This window comes from Ischnura elegans, chromosome 10, assembly GCF_921293095.1.
Source record: "Ischnura elegans chromosome 10, ioIscEleg1.1, whole genome shotgun sequence".
In the NCBI taxonomy this organism is placed as follows: domain Eukaryota; kingdom Metazoa; phylum Arthropoda; class Insecta; order Odonata; family Coenagrionidae; genus Ischnura; species Ischnura elegans.
In genome coordinates this window covers 102,882,152-102,902,954 of record NC_060255.1, presented here as the reverse complement: position 1 = coordinate 102,902,954, position 20,803 = coordinate 102,882,152, and the positions used below count along the sequence as shown (strand labels likewise).

Here is a 20,803-nt window from a genome sequence, read left to right as displayed (position 1 = left end):
ATTTATTTCCTGCATAAAATGCTTAATTAAAGTCAGAAATACATAGTATTTGGTCTTATTCTTTTTTAAATTACGCGCATATTACTATTTTTCAATCCAATAAAGGTGTAATATCAATTGCGGAAAGTCATTGTAAGATATCTTTTGGGCTAATAGATGACTTATGCAGCAGTTGACCTCCAGAAATGGAGAACTTCGAAGCAGGCAGGAAGAAAAAGGTAAGGTATTTTCTTTTGAAGCTTTTGATTTATGGTCTTCGTAATACGAACCCTGAGTGAGCTGGTGCCTTTTGTTTGATTTCGGAGAAGAGGAAAGCGTCAGAGGAGGGGCCGAGGGCTGATGGATGGAGGGGGTAGTGGATTTTGGGAATTGTGCTACGTAATTCCTATCCCACGGCACTGAGGCTCTCCTGGCAGAGGTTTTCGGATTTTTTTCACGATCATTTTCGGTTCCCCACGTTGAACTCTTTTCACCGCTCTAATCAGCGAATTTGATGCAGTTCATCAACTTGACTAAAACAGTGCTCCATGCACTTAACGACTAGAGTTCTCTACATTTTTCAACTACCAACGACGTGCGTGCGGCTGGGAATGGCGCAAAATTCAAAGTATTCGAGGTATTTGAGAGCGTACCTTTAGCATAATTATTTGAGGCCTCGAATATCGAAGACTTTCTAGTATTCGAGGTAATCGAGTGTTCGCGGATACTATTCGCACATCTCTAGTCAATTGTGATTTGTACTTCACACCCTTTCCCTGGTACGTCCCATTTCCTTCCCCACAGTTTTCCCTAGACCGTCCTTCCTTCTCAAAGGAAGGGCATTCATGAGCAATATGTCATGGCTCTTTGCACGCTAAGCATACAGACCTCCTCTCCGTCAATGAAACATTCTCATCACTACCTCTTCTGGAATAATTCCTCCAGCCACATCATTATTCCGGCCTCTCCTGGATTCACTTCTCCAGCCTCTTATGATCCCAAAATTGACACTTATCTCAAACCTCAAAGCCATCACATCATCTGAATCTTTGTCAATTTTATTCAAGGTCTTGTGGCTTCCCACTAAAGCCTCTTCAGCTATTAATCTACCCATACCTTCCTCCAAATATATTTCTTCTCCTTTATCTATTGTGGCAATGAGTACATCACATTTTTATATCTGGAGAACACAGTTATTACCTTATCTTCAAAATTAGCCTTACATGACTTTTATCTTCTGATTAGATTAAAAAATTTTGCCAAGTGGTCATCCATGCAATCACCCTCTTCTTTCTTCAAATAAACTCCAGTTTTTCCAAAAGAAATAATGGTTGATTAATAGGTCCAGTTTTGGCATAAAATATATAAACTTTGTTCCACATAAAGAGAGCGACATTTCCACTGCTGACAAAATCTATGGTCCTCAAATTCAAAGTCTACAATAAGGGACACTGCCCTACCATTTTTTTTACCCCTTCCGACAAGAATGTTTCCCTTTCATTAGCATCGCCTTTTTGTAGTTAAGGCACGGAAAGTCTCGCACAGCCCTAAATATTATACAAAAAAATGGAGAGAGATTCCCATCACTTCTGATATCGTTGCTGATGAAGACAGGAAATCATTTTTATGCCATAATTTGGCAATCCCCTTGTACAAGATTTCCAGAAATGGTACTTGAAAAATTTTTGGCAAAGAAAAGGGCAAAAGTTTAGAACCCATATCAGTTTTTAATTATTTATAATTGGATTATATGCTTTGATTAACATAATTTTATCACAATTTTCCAGTAACAGTAGGTGATGTTAAATGAGGAGATACTGTACTAACACTTTTACTACTCATAGCAAAATATCATATGTAATTCCGTAAGTATAAAGAGCTGAAGAGCGTTTAGACACCCACCATGTACAGGCCGGGAATGAGAGGGACTGCTATCATGTGAATGAATGCTCATCATTGAACATAAATATTAATTGGATAAAAGATGAGCAGAATCAAAGATGTATCTGTGGGCCATTCATTACTCAGAGGTCATACATTTGTACATGATACATACCCCAGCATACTTTACCCCAATATGCCTTCTTTTAATTTTTTATTGTTTGATTTATGAGGTACAAAAACGTAGGGTAAGGTCTGTTTGGCTTAATTTCTTTCCACATGTTTTCAGTACAATTTAAATATTTTCTCCTTATTTGACTGAGTGGAGACACAGCAATTATATGTATGTATTGCTTGATTAATTGACAACTTTTACGCTTAAAATGAGATCTTTTTCAGTAATTTAACAACAATAAGACCATAATGCCTCCACTCAAATCTCCAAAATTGTAGTGCAATTGAAAGAGTCATGATTGCACACACCAATTTGAGGTATTTGATGAGCATGCTGAATTACCTCCACAAGCAGTTGGCTGAGGAGACGTCGAGCATGAATCTCTTGCCCCTGTCCCATGGACACAGCTTGGAGGACAATGGCAGACTTCTTAGCAAGCCCCTCAATCTGTGGCGATGGATCAGACCCCATGCTAAGTAGACAAACCAACGGCGTGTTTGGCCGAGACTCTTCAACCATTTCCTCCAATTTGAGGATTATTGGCTCAGCAAATTTCTCTCCCAAGGATGATGCCACGTATTTGCGAGCTTGAGCTGTTGTCCGGTCTGGGCACCATGATCTTAAATCATTTTTTTATTTATTTTAATTAATAGGTAATCATAACTAATAGAGAGGTACCATGGGATCAAATACCTCCAAAAATCAATCTGAGAATTGTGAAACAAGGTGATCACAATCACAACAGGTATCTTTATTACCATGCAGTGTACATTAAAGTTCTCACTTGTGATGTAAACGCTAAGTGATCGTCAATTGTTACCCAATAAAGGAGAAGGCGCCAATCCTTGTGGCAGTCTCTCGGATGCTATAATGGTGGTCACATCATGCATTACATCACTGAGCAAAAAAATAAATAAGCATTTGAAATTTTGTTTTGGATTCAACAATAAGCCACGTGCCAGCCTGCTCACATTGTGAAAATGCTGACAGGAAAACTTACTCTACTCCATGACCATTTTTTATAGGGTAAGTTACTTTCAGGAATTTTCCCACTCTTTCAGGGAAGAGAGAGAGGGTGATCACTGAGAGAAAGAGGAGACAAATCGTAGTGAAAGAGGTAGTCTGGGCATCGCTATGCAACATCCACAGTGCCCCCGGTCAGTTTAGCTGTGGGCTTGAAGCCCCTATGCATTTTGGGGCATCTCAGAACAGGATCCGAAAAGGCCCATATTTGTGTTCAGTCAAGGAATGGACGGCAACAAGTTACATCTGAGTGTGATAGCAACCATAGATATCATCATATGTAGTTCTCCCACTCAAAGTGCCCAGAACTGGATGATGGGAAGCTAACATAACACATAAAATACACAAGAATGACACCCGAGTCCTGCACCTGTAAAAACTTGAATTTTGAATTTATTTTAAATGAAATTGCCCCAAGAAAGTCACGCAATGGTTACACAAACCTAAGAACGCACACAACTGATTCAGCCTTACTCAACACCAATCAGAACCCAAAACCATTTAGAACATTTGCATCTTCAATTATGTATTTGGATTTTCTAAAGATTAGCCTTCATGCCCTCTGAAGATAGAATACTTATCCCCAAAAACTTATTATGCTTTAAATGAGATCATTTGCAGAAGTTTTTCTTTGCAATCAACAAATGTGATTTCTTTAAGGGTCAAATTCAATGATTCAATTATTTGGAGAAGACTTTTCAGAGGTGCTAAGAGTGTGTCAAAATGTAGGGAGGCAATTAATAAGTATTCCACAAGCACGGTTGTAAATGCCTACACATCCTCTCCCATTATCAAATCGAGATATCTAATTAGTGCTGTGAGTTATTATATTATTATAAAATTAAATGCACATGCAAGAGGTATGGTATATGACTGTTACCTGAATAGGGCTTTGTCATGCAGGGTAATGCGCTGCACAAAGCCATCTGCTATGCCTGGCCAGTGGGAGGAGGCATTCCTATTTCCCACTAGCACTTTGATCACCTGATCAAATGTGTCAAATGTGGCTGAATACTCATTGCCGTTTCAATTTCTTAACAAACACGACTTATTTTTTCATCTACCACTATGACTGTGTGTGTGGCTGTAATACATAAGCATATGCTTCTACCATTTCTAATTCAAAACTGTGGAACTCAATTTTATTTTCTGAAAAGTCTAAAGTTCTCTAATAACCAACCAGTTCCTAAAATCAATTTCTATACCAGGTTTTTCACCACTATACATCATATTTTAAAGGCTATATGCACATAGTGGTGTATATGAAATACTGATGCAATCTCAAAGAAAATCAATGCTTTCATTCATTTCAAATCCATACGGCTTCACTGAATGGCTGATCCAAGAGAGTGGATATGTTTGAATTTGCTTTTTTACAAAGCATGTACCAAATAAATACATGTGTCACTTAGTTAATGTATTTGTTTAATTATCATTGGTGATAACACGCTTTCTAATCCTAATAAGTTTTTTTGTGGTTTATGATTGTATTTCTTACTAAAAATAACCTTAACACGTTGCGGACCGATCACAGAGATCTCCGTGTTTTGCATGCCGAATGCTGAGGACTGGCCACGGAGATTTCTATGTTTTCACATATGATAATAAACCTTACTCTGCTTCTTTTAATATAAGTTACCTATGTTTGCATTTGCTTCTGATGTATTTGAAAATGTCCTTCCATTGATTTAGATTAGTTTTATACCATTCAAATTATAAATTAATAAGTATTTTTTAAATGAACATAATTCACTTTTAGAGGCTACTAATGTGTAGAAATAAAATTTCACTGAACTGTAACATGTGAAAAAAATTGATTAAACATTCATTTTTCTATAACAGCAACTCTATAAATTCTACAATGTTCTGAAATTACGAATTATAATGTTTTAGTTGATGAGGAAGAGTTTTGGTTGGATTTTTTGGTCCTTTTCAATTGACTCTAGCACAAAATCTTTTGTCGGTAATTCTCTCATCGCCTAATGTATGCTGGCGCAAAGTGAATAACATATATTTCACTTCTGGGTGCATATTTTTGGATGTCCTTCACATGCACCATGGTCTGGATTCTCACAAGACATCCTATCTAAGCACTCAATGTAATGGAATGTGAGGGTCATTTCAAGTGGGACCCCATCTTTCGGTCCTTGATAGAAAAGGACCAGATGACTGCAACGCTTATCTTTGTTAGTCTCTAATGTTTCCCTTTGCTTAGAATGCATATTAGTCTTCTTCGGGACGTTCTTGTGTTCTTTACTCAGTTCGTTAGAGATCTGAAGTCATGTAGTTGAATGAGTAATCATTTCCTTGGATGAAAGTTGGTGTGGGTTTACCCTATGAAAGTGCATGCATACATAGCCTACGTAAATTTCATTAATTTCCAGCAATAATTCCTGCGTATCTTGTCCACTGAAAAACTACTCCAACCACTATAAGACCTTATGTATAGTAATGGCGTGAACTAGTGGTGGTGCTTGTGGAATAACAGAGAAGGATATCCGCGAAGAACTTTGTTGTGATGCATTACCAGACGTGCCAGATGACTGTGTAGACGAGTGTGAGAGCTGAGATAGTGAAATAGGTTTTGATATTGATGGAAGACAACCTAAAAGAAAAGCTGCACAGTTAGTTTAGACTGATGATAGTGACTCGGATGCAAGTGATAGTGATGGTAGGTTAGTTAAAGACACCTCAGTGACATAGAATAAAATTGACCTTCCAAGAAGTTTGGAGGATTTTCAGGGAGTGGCAGGAATTGTCAATGGCCCTGATAATTGTGAATGTGTTTTAGAAGTGGCAAAAATGTTTTTTTTTTGGGGATGATCTTCTCGAAATGATGTGCAATGAGACAAATTTGTATCGAATGCAAAACGAAGGCAGATACAAGTCTTTGCAGAAAACTGGGAAGTAGAAAAATGCAACGGTGGGAGTTTGAAAGTTTTCTTAGCAATAATAATTTTGATGGGAAAAGTCAGGAAAGATTCAATCAAGGAATATTGGAGCAGTGATGAATTTATCAATACATCCATTTTTAGTAATTTGCTCAGCAGGAACAGATTTGAAAAAAATTGGAATTCTAGGCATTTCAGTGATAACAAATCAAATTGTGAATCTTCCAATAGGTTACATAAAATTAGACCAATACTATCACATTTATTTGAAAAATTTAGAACGATGTACATGCTTAAACGTGATCTCTCCCTAGATGAAGGAATAATACCTTAGAGGGGAAGATTGAGATTTAGAACATACAATCCAGGGAAATTGGTGAAGTACGGATTATTGGTGCGAATGGTGTGTGAGAGTGAAAGTGGCTATATTTCATCATCATTAGTCAACAATCCTAAGATTAGTTTGACGCAGCTCTCCATTTCTCTCTCCTATCCGCTAATCTCTTCATAGCTACATATTTATTCTCTTTTACATACTTTATAACCTGTCCTATATAACTCATTCGGGGCCATCCCTTGCCCTTTTTCCCTTCCACTTGTCCTTCAACGATTGTCTTCATGAGACCATCGTGCCTCAAAATGTGGGCAACTAAATTGTCCCTTCTTCTGCTTAATGTTTTTAGGAGGCTTCTCTTTTCTCCCACTCTCCTTAGCACTTCCTGGTTACTGGCCATATTTGCAACATAAAAAATATACACAGCTGAAGGAAAAAAATTAGAGGAAACAATATTGACCCTTTTAGATCCGTATTTACACCATGATTGGCATCATGTGTTCCAAGATAATTATTACAATAGCGTACAAATAGCTGAAAATCTTTTAGGGAAAAAACTCGAGTTTGTGGAACCATCCGTGCCAAAAGTGTTATAGGGAGTTATGGCAGTGGTAATAAGATTCACATAGCGTTAGTTCAACAAAATATATTTGGATATAAACGGATACAACTCAATGGTACATTAGGCACGAACACACAGAGAGACCACTAGCGTGCACCGGAAGTGCACGCGCACACAATCGACAATCATCCAATACAATCGATAGTATCGAACAATCGATACAGGACCCTAGCAGACAGACATAAAGAAACTATTGAGCACACCGTTTAACAAAAAGGGGGGTTCTCACTGAATTTAGGCATGAAATCAAAAGTAGGAAGAAAGGTGACTACACATTCTTTATACAGGGGGAAGTTCTGCTACTTGCGTGGAAGGACAAGAGGGAGGTGAGGATGATTTCCACAATCCATAACTCGAGTATGGGCAAAGGAAAGCGAAACAGGTGGACAGGACAGATACAGAAAATACCAATTTGTACATATTTTGGAGCACAATAATTACATGGGATGTGTAGATAAAGCTGATATGCACTTGGCTTACTTTTCAGTACTAAGAAAAACTAGTTGTGTTGTGGTTGATCAACCCTGCCCTATTTAATTCTTTTGTGGCTCACAAAACGTTGAACACTTCTACCCATTTGACCTTCAAAAAATTTGTTTTGCAAGTAGCCAAGGGCTGGGTTAAATGTGAGGAGGGAAGAAGTGCGTCTTCCAGTGATGATGACACGGACAGCGAGATAGAAAGGCCGATTCAGCAAGTGCCTCGGCAGGATAAACCAGCAAGGCTAGCAGGGGAAAGATGAAACACTCTCTAGAGACGATAGTGGGGAATGGGAAGAAGAAATATCCATCACGGATGAGCCGAGTTTGTCCTGCTAATAAACTTAGGAAGGACTCTCAGTATGTCTATGGATTCTGCAAAGTTCCCCTGCACTTTGGAGCATGTTTCACAAAATATCATCCAAAAACTAAGTACTAACATCTCTGGTAAGTAAAATGCTTCAAATTTTATTAAAATACATAAAAATGTACACACGCAATGAGGGTTTTCGTGTATCAGTGTCATTTAGGTTAAAGCTCCTTTAAATGCCCAGTCCAACCCGATGAGGTTGGAATTTAATACCCGGTCCGCAACATGTTAAAAAATTGAACCGATAAGTTTTTCCTCCGTGCATAGTACAATTTTTGCATTTAAACCATTAAAATGTGCAAAAAACACAAAGGTTTGCTGAACCAAGTAAATTTTGCACCGTTTTTCTTATTACACTAGACCCTCGTTATTAAGAAGTCCACATGACCGAAAAACCAGAGGTTTGTAATAACGAAGTTCGTATGAACATTTCATTTGGGAATCATCGCAAAAAAAAAAACTTTGCCAAAATTTCTTGTCTCTTCAATCTTACAGTCGCTCTGCAAAATAACTTCCGAGTCAAATGTATAATATATGCGATTAAATTATGCGTAAATACATGAAAATAAGCACATTCATTTCATTTTCTCAAAAGAAGCTTGTAGGATGACTCAATCGAGGGTTGAAATCTTCCCTAGTCCTCGGTAAAATGTGTTCCAAGATCTTGTTCATAAGTTGATAAACCTATGCAAGGCATCGAAACGTGAGGTTATCCTGCAGAATGCAACACTGTATTACGATTGTGCGCTATCTCATTAATGTGATAAGCTAATTTAGCTGCGAGAGCGACATAGCCGGAGTTGCAAAAATTGCTATCCGGGGGAAGGAAGAACGGGCAAAACGCTGAACAGTTCCTCACTTCACAACGGATTAAATGATGCTTTGTTCAGATTATGCCGAGTTCCTCTACGCCACACCACATAGCAGCGGCCAACCACTAAGGGGCCAAATTTGAAATTTCATACGTACTTGAATCTTTCGAATGTTCATATTCTGAAAATTCATGAATGGAAAGTTCCTAAGAAGAGGATTTAATGTATGTCCAATTTACGAGCGGGTCACCATGATTCCACATGAATGAAGCTCATTGTATGATGTTGGGTGCATACTGAAGTATCTCTTACTGAGAAAAGAATCATAATTGACGCTCTTGGGCACAGTGTACGAGGAGAACTTAAATGTAATGCAACGATTATAACGTAGCGTAGTGTATATCCTCATATACAGCTAATTCCTTCCTTCTATCCCCCGACGTAAAACAAAATGATCAATTTGCAAGTTCCGTCTCCCTCTGAATGAATATATCTTCAAGCCCAAACAAAATATTTTCTGCGAGTAACCAAGGAAAACAAAAATATTAAGGGAAACTAAAATTTCTCTATAAGCAGAAGTGGCGCCACAACCTTTGTCCTGATACTTTTGAAAGTGACTGTAGTATATAAAGTATACAGAATTGAATGCTGCACTAAACGTTAGCAAGTACTGGTAAGTCTCAAAATTAAGCTGCTAAATAATGATGAAACTTTCCGAAGAGCATTCACTATTATATAAAAGTAAACAATAGCTACAGGGTAACTGAGTGTAGGCAGCTTGGGCTATGCCCATTCTGTATGCTTCATATCTATTGTCTGATGTGTAAAATGAAAGAGCTTCGATGTGGCGTGACCTAGAAATGGCTCTGAAGAGAATAAAGCAGTAATGAGTGATAAAGCTGTAGCCACCAGACAGCAGAGCATTGAAAGGAAAATGTTTGTCAGCAATCAAAGTGCCAATCGCTTCAATTTGGTCTAAATTTAAATTTCAAATCCACTTCATTCCAAAGCATTCGAAGAATACACGAGAGCAATGGAGCACACTAAATTATTGTACAATTACGTTATCAATAAATACAAGGAAGATATTCAAACCTTATGAACAGGGTTTTTTGGAAAACATCCATGACTTGATCATAATTATCTGGAATAACTTCTTCCTCGGGAGCCTCCTTGTCATACCACACTTTCCATAGCCTTTCATTTGACTTTACCTATAACACAAACAACCTATTAGTATTTCTACTTCCAAAGATCAGTAACCATATATCCAAAGTGTTTCAGTGGCAAGCTTAGGAGACTAATTAGTCATAAAAAATACCTCTACAAATTACACACTAAACATTTCTGGAATGACATAAATTCAGTGAAAAAAACTGATCAAATACATAATGTTATGTATCTCGATGAAGAATCTGTTAACACAATGTGATACCCGGTACCCGGGCAGCAATTAATATCCCAACAATACAGACAACATTGTTGGCATTTACATATGATGTCCATGCAATATCATATCACATTCATGAGCATTCAAATCGGTGTTCACGAGGAAGGGAAGGCTTATGTAATTTTGTGTTAATGTGTGTGTGGATGCAGTGAAGCGTGAACAAACCCAAGTGCAGGGTATTTCCCCCACTCCCACAATTCTTCCTCCCGCTTCCCGAGTCCGGGAATTTTCTGTGTGGACGTGATCAGTGCCAGGTTCACCTCACCCCCCACCAAGAAAACAACACCTGCAAGCAGCGATCGGAGGGTGATGCAATTCGCCACCCCCACCCTCCATAAACTTTGACAAACCCCTCCCCATTGGACGATTCAGAGAAATCCCGCCTATCTGGGTTTCCCCTACCAACCCCAACCCCATAAAGTTGGCCTCGCGGGGATATAAAACCTGAGTACACCCAGCTAGAGAGCATTGTTCGGCATGGAGAGGCAGCCGGAGGCTATGTTGGTCAGCAGAGGCGCATCCCTGTAGTCCCGTGGAAGAGAGAGAAAGATAAGCAAGGCGTGGAGATTGACAGAAAGGAGAGGACTGGCGATAGTTGGAAACAGGAGAAGGAACAGTAGATTTCCATTGCCAACGAGAAGGTGGTCAACCCACGTCATCCCACTGAATATGTATATGAAACCAGAACCAGCCAAGGAAGCAACTTCATCTACTTCTAGTAGAGTGATATTGTCTTCAGCTGCCAATCTCGTAGCCTCTGTTGAAAAAGGAGGTTTTCTTGTTGCAAAGGTGGTGTGTGAATTCATATTTTCCCAAGAAAATCATATCCGTTCTAGATGCCTGCAACAAAAACTTCTACCCTGCTATCAACTGTTTACTTCAGGTAAAGAGGTAGTGAAAGATTAAATGGACTTGCTCTGCTTTCTATTCACTACCCAGCCTCAATAAGCAGTGACAAAGTAATCAATGAAATGGTCAGAAGTGGAAATACTAGGAGATTATTGCTGTAATTTAGAGCATTATTTTGTTAATTATTCAACTACGCAATGTTAAAATGTTGTAAATATATTTTAAGTTTTAACTAATGTTCTTCAGTGTTGTTTTTCTAGCCTTTCTTACATATTTGAAAGAGTTTGAAGCTCCGGATGACTACAACACTATATTTTTGTTTATTTGGATGAAACATTATTAATTGTACTTTGCGTCATCATAAAGGAAAGCCCTGCTCAGTATAGTGGGCCAAAAAAAGGTTTTTTTTCCTGATCAAATTTGGCCTTTGCGGGAAAGTTTCAAAATGATATAAGGATCTCGCACACAAATTTTTTTAAATCGAATGACATTAACCACTGCCGCCCAAGCTCTAAAGTTTAAAATTTTGCAAAAAATTAGGCTGATTTCAGAATAAAATGGTTATGAAGACTAATTTTGCGCAAATATGGGATAATGGATAATATTAAAGAGTGGACACATGTTTATAGTTTACAAAAATGAAATTTGAAGTTTATTTGACAAAATCTATGGTTCTAACAATGTCTATGAATAAACAACAAAATTATAGTATAGACCACCCGCACAACACAACTCCTTTTTGCCTAGGAAGAGCATCGTTTCGAAAATTCCATTTTGGGGGCTAAATTGCTGATAAAATAATATTTATTTCGATTGAATTTCATTCTTTAGTAAATAATTCATCACATGGTTGTAAATAATCCCTCAAAAAGTAATAATAAGGTAAATTATTTTAAATTAACGTCAATCATAATGACGAATAACATACCTGTGGAGCTATTTTCAACAAGAAATTCAGCCAAGGCTGAGCAAGAATAGAACTTGAACACCAAGCATTTCACTAAGTAGCTATCTGCAAGTTTCGTGAAGAAACTACCCAGAACTCACCATGAGGAAGTGGCTACCATCGAGTTCCACCCATGTCCCCCCAACCACCCTTTCAAAGGATTACGAGAGGATTGACATCATGGCGAAAATAGAGAAAAAGCGTTCCAGGTGTGGAGTGGGGTGCCTGATATTTGGTGCACCCAAAAGTTCAAGGGTAGTTTTTTGCCCATTTTTCAAGAGATGATGAAAATGTTTTTGTACTCTCGGTACACTTGGTCGAAGGTTTCCTGGAACGACCTTCACCGCGCACTCGAGTTAATCCCTCGGTCTATCCTCAGCTCATTGTCTCCGGATGAAGCAGTGGACTTCTTCTACTTCGTTATCAACAGTGCCATAAAAGACTTTGTTCCTTTTGTGACCCCAAGGACTAAAAGATTCCCTTCGTGGTTCAAGCCCGACACAATTCATACCCTTGGGAACAAAAATCAAGCTTGGTATCTAGGTATATAGAGACTACCCCAGTGAATACACCTACAACGTGTTCTCGGACCTTCATTGCCTATCTAAATCCCTAATACACCGTGACTATAAGGAGAATATCTCTGAACTGTCTTCCTCCATAACCTCAGATCCTAAAAAATTCTGGACCTTTGTCAATAAACACTGTGATATCCCTCAAATTCCCATTGCTGTGCCACTCAATAATTCCTGTGCCGTAGGAACAGACAGACCGAACTTCTTCCTCGAATATTTCACAGGGAGTCAAGCACCGACGTCAAATTACCTTTAGAACGTACCTTTAGCATAATTACTTGAGACCTCGAATATCGAATACTTTCTAGTATTCGCGGATACTATTCGCACATCTCCACTAGATACCCATTTACAGTTCAAGGAACAAACTCTCCCCCTACCAGTGGAAAGGAGCTCCACTAAATGAAAACTTGAGTTTCTGGGTGCAAATCATAGCACCAAATTGGCATAATGCAACTGACCTTTTCTGGAACCTTCTCAAAAAGACGAAGTGATGACAGCTGAATGAGATTCAACCATGTCACATCAGTGATCCATTTTGATGTATTTTCAGGGCATGTGTTCAGGTCTAAAGCGGCACCCCCTGAGAAAGAACGGTGATCATTCATTGATACACATCTCTAGATTTTTCCACTGGTATTTTTCACCAGAACAAGGAATAGTTAGAGACAAAATTTTGGATGAAATGTGTAAATATAGGGTTTAATTAATAATAATAAGTTTTCATTGACTCCAGGCATGTCCATGGGTCTTGTCAATGTTAGAAAAACAAAAAATAAACAATAATAATACTTGTTCATTCCCAGCATAGAATATCATCATTTCATTTCATTGACTTACTACCAACTACACAAGTGAAGCTATGAATTGAGGTAATGAGCAATATTACATTAGGATCTTGCCTCATTAAAGCATTAAATACCGTAGTGGTCAATAAGATGCATTTCTACCATATGAGTATGATGTCTTTTCAGCACCCATGATGCACTTCCTCCACCATTTTTACTTCATTAGCTCATTCTGAATAATATTATCTTCACTACATATTTTCATTTATGTTTGTATTTTTCCTTTGCCTTTTCTTAATGGTGAACTAAATAAAATTTATATTGAAATAAACTCTTGCATTTTTCCACAGGTATGAAATTTATTGCGACCCACGTTTCTGTGCTACCCCATCATCCTCAATGTTACTCTTTCTTCATCTTCGAGACCTTGGTCGGAATAAATTTTATTTATAATCATGGAAAAGTGCAAGAGTATATTTCAATACGAAAAAATTCCACTTCATCATGCTTGTATTTTTTTTTTTTTCTTTGTCTCCCCGATTTAGTCTTCCCCATCACCGCTGGCAATAGAGAAATTATTTATAGCTGAAGGATAAGTTTACAATCGTGGAAAAACATGAACTTTAGTAGAGGAAAAGTACTGTTTTACTGAATGTTAACCTTTGAATGATGAACTATTACATTTTTTATGATACAAACATAAGAAAATTCAAGCCAGTGGCATAGCCAGGGAAAGGGTCCAGGGGGTCCGGACCCCCCCAAAATATTACGAAAAAATGCTACTATTTTCAAAGCACAGCAGAAACAAGTGACTTTGTACGCAGTCACGTGCATGGTTGCAAAGTTAAATATACCAAAGGGTGAAGTTCGCCATGAGAAAATGGCTTAATGGTGTAACTGGCTAACACACCTGACTGGATCTCATCGGGAGATGCGGGTTCGAATCCTGGCAAAGTCAAATATTTTTTCATGAAGAACTTCATCCTTTGGTGTATGCAAATACATACATATTTTCCTTAATAAAATATAAAAAATTATTGAAAAATGATGACTTTACAAAAGATGTCTTTGAAAATGAAGTTTTTTTGATTATAAAAAGTGTTAAAATTAGTTGAAAACCCTCTTCATAGCAGCTGAAATTATCAATAATGAAGTATTTTTATAAAAATCCTAAAAAGAATCAAATTTACCTTGATTTTTGTGAAAAAAATACAAAATTACCATGTCAAAATTGACTGATGAATACCATGAAATTAAAGCAGTCAAATATTAAGTTGAATTTCCTTAAAATCCACTACACATTTCTACACTTCGGGCATTTTAGCCTCAATATGCCCATGTTTAACGTGTTATACAGCTCAACATAATAATCAAACAGAAGTATCAGGTATGAAATATTGTAGGCCATATCCATGTTCGTCCTTGAATCCCTCATTCGTAGTGTCATTACTTGAAAGAATGAGGGAACACGCTTCTTCCCCTCCACCTTTCCTTCACGAGCTTCTGCTACCCACCCCTTCCTCTTGCTGAGCTGTCGTCTCGTTCTGTTACCGCAACTCATCGCACATGATGCTAATGTTGTTCTAAACATTGTTAATTGTTTGCAGATTGTGCAGCAATTTAATTTAAGTTGAAAGAGACCTGGCGCTCTCTGACTGGGAATAAACTATGCGCAATCAAGCCGGTAATCTCATCGTGGCCCACGTCTGTCAGGGAGAATTGCAGAGGGGAGGTCGCAATCACACGATTGAGAATTGGGCACTGCGCTCTCACCCACTCGTACCTCTTCACTGAAGAAAGAATTCCACCCCTTTGTGTGTATCCTGTTGCATAGGCAACTTAGTCAAACATTCCCGCATTCATAGTTTTTTCGTCCATCCCCTAGAAAAATGATAGATCGAGATTCCACTGTGTACCTTTTTATTTGTGCATTTATCAAGTGACCCATCTCTAATTTATACATTTATATCTTGACATATATCCTATATTTGTTTATGCTATGCCTGTCGCAAATCGCTGCACAAATAAAAAATTAATGAAGTTTTCAACGCAGTGTCTTTGAGTACAAAGAGTCAAATCAAAGGCATGGTTCTTATATTTGAAAACCTCTCTTATGTTTAAAAACTTATTCCAGAGCTAGAAGCCTCATTAAGCCTCACAGAGAAAGCATTAACCTGTAATTCTCCCCCACTCCCATAAACACCCTCAGTCACCAACAACCCTTCAAAACTTAAACCTGCTTCCTCTCCTCGCCTCTCCCACGCCTACCTACCCCTCTTCACCCCTTCCACCCACCTTTTTACTCTCCCATAAAATGCATCAAATATAAGAGCCATGCCTTTGATTTGACCCTTTGTACTTGAGGATGACACCGCTACATTGAAACTAATCGTACCTTGAAATAAATTGGTGGAATACGACAAAGTTTTGCATTTCAATAATGGGAGGTTTGTGCTTTGCATGTCCGGTTGGCAACAATGAAGTGTACCTAATGGCTGAGAGGTTGGCAACCATCTCAAAAATAGTAGTCATAAGTCAGTCATACAGTGTTTTCAATGTTAAACAGTATTTTGTTGTCACTGAAATAAAGGTTGTTAAATAAAGTCTATGTGCTTTATGGACACCGTAAAGCAAGGAGGAATTGATTGTGTGGATATGAATGCTCACCTTTGATGAATATTTCAAACTCCTGAGGACTGATGTTCCCACTGAGCAGGTCAATCTTGAGAGCCATCAGCAGTACAAAAAGGAATTTGTGATTTTCATACAAACTTCGAGAGGTGTATCGAAAGACTTCAAATGTTAAAGTTTCAATAATATAGCCAGTCCTTTTTAATGCCACGGGAGACTTCTTAGACCTAAAAATAAAAAATGTGCATAAATAAGTTTCATTCCTAAAAAGAATATCAATCATGATGGTTCTCGTAAAGTATACAGTAGACTCTCGTTAATACGAACAACGTTGTTACGAAGTTCTCGTTAATACGAAGCAAATCGTTGGTCCCGTCGAAAGGGCCTATCCAAGCTATAGTAAAAGAAACGTTATTACGAAATTACGAACCTATGTCCCGGTCCCGGCAGTTACAATATGAACTTTATTACGAAGTTGCACGCACAAGTCACGGTATTTAGGTGGATATTCACTACACTTAAGTTTCAATAATTGCGCCACGTTTAAGTTATTCTCGTTTACTGTGCCTAAGAGCGTCAATTATGGTTCTTTATTCAGTTTACACGCAACATCATATAACTAGCTTCATTCCTGTGTAGTCAAGGTGCCCTACTCATAACCGTTCGTAAATAGGATGTACAGTCAGACCTCTTCCTATGCACATTCAATTTACGAATTTTCAGAGATACGAGCATTCAAAATTTTCAAATTTCAAATTTGGCGCCTTTCGATTTGGCCGATACGACGCGGTGTGGCGCTGGGAAACTCTCACTGTGATCATGATCTGAATAAGGTATCAATGAAAATGGAGTGAATTTAGGAACTGTTCAACGTTTCGCCCGTTCTTCGTCACCGCGGGGAGCTATTTTTTCGGCTCCGAATGCATCGCAGGCCCCGCTAGATCAGTTCGCCACAAGCGTGAGTAAGCGCATACGTGGAATGCAGTGTTGCATCCCGCAGGATAACCTTACTCTGCGATAAATTACATACAGTCCGGCTGGCGAGGGTTGTCCGATTACGGCACAATAGGATGGGCGGATAATCCTGCGCCAGCACGGTTTAAAGCAAACCGCTGTCCCCCAAACGCACCTCACACCCTCGCCTAGTCATACAACGTTGTCAAATGCATAAACGAACACCGAAATAAGCCTGATCCACCAAAATAAGCCCATTCTTCGAATCACAGAACAAGTGATTATTCCTCTAGGTCCTTGACGCTCGTCGTCCCTTCCGGATCTTTTCTTCACGGAACACTTTGTAAGCGTTTCCCTTTCTTACCTGGCAGCCTTGCCCCCTCCCCGGACCTAGACCATTTGGTCTGTAATTGGACAACTCTCGGTGGCCGGACTGTAATTTTATCAACCTAGGAACAAGGTCTTGGGACGCATCGAGTTTGAATATCGGAGTTCATGTATTCGGGAAGATATCAACCCTCGATTGCGTCATGGCGCAGTCTTCTGTTGAAAAACTGAAACGCATTTTCCTGTTTATATTTCTTTCCGCGTAATTCAATCGCGTTTATAATACACTATTCCTTTCGACGATTCCTAAAAGAAACGTTCTTACGAACTTCGTTATTACGAACCTCCGATTTTTCGGTCCCGTGAACTTCGTAATAACGAGAGTCTACTGTATACAAAATAGGAATAAGAACATCCCTGTTGGTCATTCTTATTCCTGTTTTATAAATACGAAATGTACTGATGTTAAGAGAAGGAAATACTAGGCATAGTTTTGAGCTCCTAAATGTACAGCTCAACTACATGAAAAATTACTCATTAATTCAACTCATAGGATGGTTTGCATAGGTGAGGGTAGAGCTCAACCCAAATTATGTGACCTATAGGCATGTGAGTGAAGTTCATGCCTTCAGGATAGAGGAACAAGATCACATTTAGGCATTTGAGTGAAGTTCAAACCTTCAGGATAGAGCTCATCTCACAATAGAGAATTTTTGTCTTGAGGGTGCTGGAAAGGCTTCAGCCTGGATGTGAGACCAAGGCCCTTCAATAGCTACTCAACCTCTCCCACAAATCTTAGATTTTCACGTGGACATTTAAACAGTGATTACCTTTGCAAAGACAAGTCAAATATTTCCAGGAACTGAACCAATGATGTCTGGTACATGCAATTCACCAACGACATTTCACAAATGAGAAAGTACAGCACGCTCCCTCGATTAGCCACTCTCCTGAATTCTTCTCGGGCATTATTGATTTTTATTGATGTGGATGCAGCATTTTTCAACTTTTCAGTCACATCCATTGCAATTACTTTATTTTTATTCAGCACTTGTATTAAATTTTCATCTTCCACTAATGACCCCTAAGTAGAAAAAACAAAACATAAGAAAAATTGAAGACCAATCTGCCTTTAATGTTGAGAGCAGCTGTTCAGGAGTTACTATATTAGAATATGGACAATATTCATTGATTTGAGATAAGAATACATAGAAAGATGATAAAAATTAAGACATTTACTAAAAGGCATCCATTTCAATACAAAAAATTAAGTTAAAGATATTTCATAACTTTCTCAGAACTAATGGATGTTTACTTTAGCTCAGGCTACAACATTGGTGCAATGGAAAGGCTAGCACATTCCAATGACCCCCAGAGATGTAAAGGTAGAATTACCATGCACGGTGTGCTCTGAAAATAATTCAATTGAATTTCCTGTGCCGCTTCTATTCATTGGAGTGGGATCAAACCACTTGGAGGAGGTGAGGAGGATGTTAAGCTTTGGTGCAAAACCAGCCTCTGCCCTCTCCAAGCTATGGAAGGGGCGGGACGTCAACTATCATAAACCTCTGCACACCGGCAGTGTCACGAAAAAAAATGGAACTGACAATCGAGCAAAGTTTTGGTTTTTTGATTAACCGAAAAAAAATCTCATGAGAAGACAACAAAGTCATTTCTGAGGCTTACAGAGACTCTGCTCTGTCCTAATCGCAAGTTTAGAGGCCGTTAAAGAGGGCCCGGGAAGAGGTTCACACCCAAAAAGGCAAGAATGAGGAAATCAAAAGTGAAATCAGTACTCACTGTCTTTTTTGACAGCAAAGGAGTGGTCCATAAGGAATTTGTACCTCATGGTTTGGCAGTTAACGCTGCATATTGCATGGATGTGATGGAAACACTCCGAAAAAGGGTCATCAGAATGAGGAAAGTCACCCCACTACCTGGCTACTTCATCACAACAATGTGCTATGAGTCAGCGAGTTCCTAGCCAAACATATGGTTCAAATGCTGTCCCGCCCCCCTGTAGTCCTGAAGTCGTCCTAGCAAACTTCTTCCTGTTCCCTTGTATTAAGGCAGCCCTGATATGAACCCATCTTTTGTCCATGGAAGAGATCCAACCAGCCATGACAAGGACCTTGTGAGAGGTCTCCAGAGAAGCCTTCCTGGGTGCGCACCGGTGACGGCAGAGTCGCTGAAAAAACTGTGCAAAGGCCCATGGGCAGCACTTTGGAGAATATTAAGTGCTTAAGCAAATCTGTTGAATAAATTACTTAAAAAAAATAATTTCATTACTTTCAGAATGCACCCTGTATGTCTCTGAATACAGTGCCCCGCCTAGATTTCAAGGATTGCTTTTAGGAAAAAGTTCCTTCGCACAAAGCGATTCGTTAAGCTCAATATATTTAGTGCTCATGATGTGCAGCTGTATGAATTTATTATTGGGTCATTCTCCCATAGTCGTACAAAATCATGTCCATGGACTGCCATAAAAAACCTATAATATTAAAACTAAACTAAACTGACTTATGATGTTACGTACCCTTTTACTTCTTTTACAAATAATAATAATAATAATAGTTTTATTAGCCAAGAGAACCAATACAGATTAGTAAATGGTATAGGCTTTGTCAATACAATACACTGATGAATAACATGGGATGATATATCAGGTAACATTCACATAAAAAAGTATACATTTAGAAAGTTACATTTGTCACAGCATAAAATTTTAAGTACAAGCACTGCTCATAGAATACGTTTACAAATGTTTTCTTTACAATAGTTCATATATTCATCAACACTATACAAGGTATTTTTAATTAGGTATCTTTTGAGATTCAATTTAAAGAGTTCAATTGATGATAAATTTCTTAACTGTTCAGGTAGAAGGTTATAAAGTTTTGTTCCCTTATGGAGAGGACCATCACTACTCCTTTTTTAGTAAAGAAAAAAATTATTATTTATATTTCCCAAATTTAATGTCCAAAGGCTATGATTTGTCATGTTCATGGACAATTCCATACAGTTTTTCGAAGAGGTGTTTGTTGTATTAAAAATCATTACTCAATAAAGTATTATAAAATCTATAATCAAACAAGTTATAAACAAGCAATAAATACATTCCAAAATAGTCTCTCTGGGTTGCTTTTATTTCATAATATCTATTTTGAAATAAAAAAATCCTATCCATAGAAGTTATGTCAGTAGACACACTGGGAAAGGTGAGAATTATTTATCGGATATGGTGGCAGCCCTGAACAACCGATGTGTAGAGAAGGAGTTAGTCAGCTGTATTGGGTTGTTTCAGTTTATATTTGGCTTAGTGAATGTTTTAATGCTGGAAGAAAAAGTTTAGTTCAGTTTTTTGAAAGAGCCAAGACCATCACTCATTTCCGTGGACAAGTAAAAAGAGGTAACTCTGCACTTTTTATTAATTGCAATTGAGATTTCTTCTATGGCTAAAAGATGCAAGTTCAAAGTAGTAAGAAAAGTGTCTTAACCTATTGTCTGTCCTAACTATAACTTAATTTAGAGGAAATCATTACGTCCTTGGACATCATGTCCGTTAGCTATGCAGTCCACAGACATGACAGATGGTAACAGACATGACGATACACTATGACTAGTTATAGGAGGTGCATTGACAAATAAAACAAACTTTTTTCTTGTGAGCAAACACATAATATTCTTCTTCTGTCGTGTCCGTGGACATAATTCATG

General features: G+C 38.2%; 1 protein-coding gene across 1 annotated transcript in view; it reads right to left on the bottom strand.

The window, feature by feature from the left end:
- Positions 1 to 20,803, bottom strand: part of LOC124166854 (dynein axonemal heavy chain 8) — a 424,156-nt gene that overhangs the window by 63,617 nt on the left and 339,736 nt on the right. The window contains exons 60-64 of the mRNA XM_046544564.1: positions 17,917 to 18,170; positions 15,842 to 16,032; positions 12,848 to 12,969; positions 9,662 to 9,780; positions 2,378 to 2,654 (exon numbers count right to left, since the gene is read on the bottom strand). Coding sequence (XP_046400520.1) covers positions 2,378 to 2,654; positions 9,662 to 9,780; positions 12,848 to 12,969; positions 15,842 to 16,032; positions 17,917 to 18,170 — 963 coding nt within the window. The remainder of the gene's footprint in view (positions 1 to 2,377; positions 2,655 to 9,661; positions 9,781 to 12,847; positions 12,970 to 15,841; positions 16,033 to 17,916; positions 18,171 to 20,803) is intronic.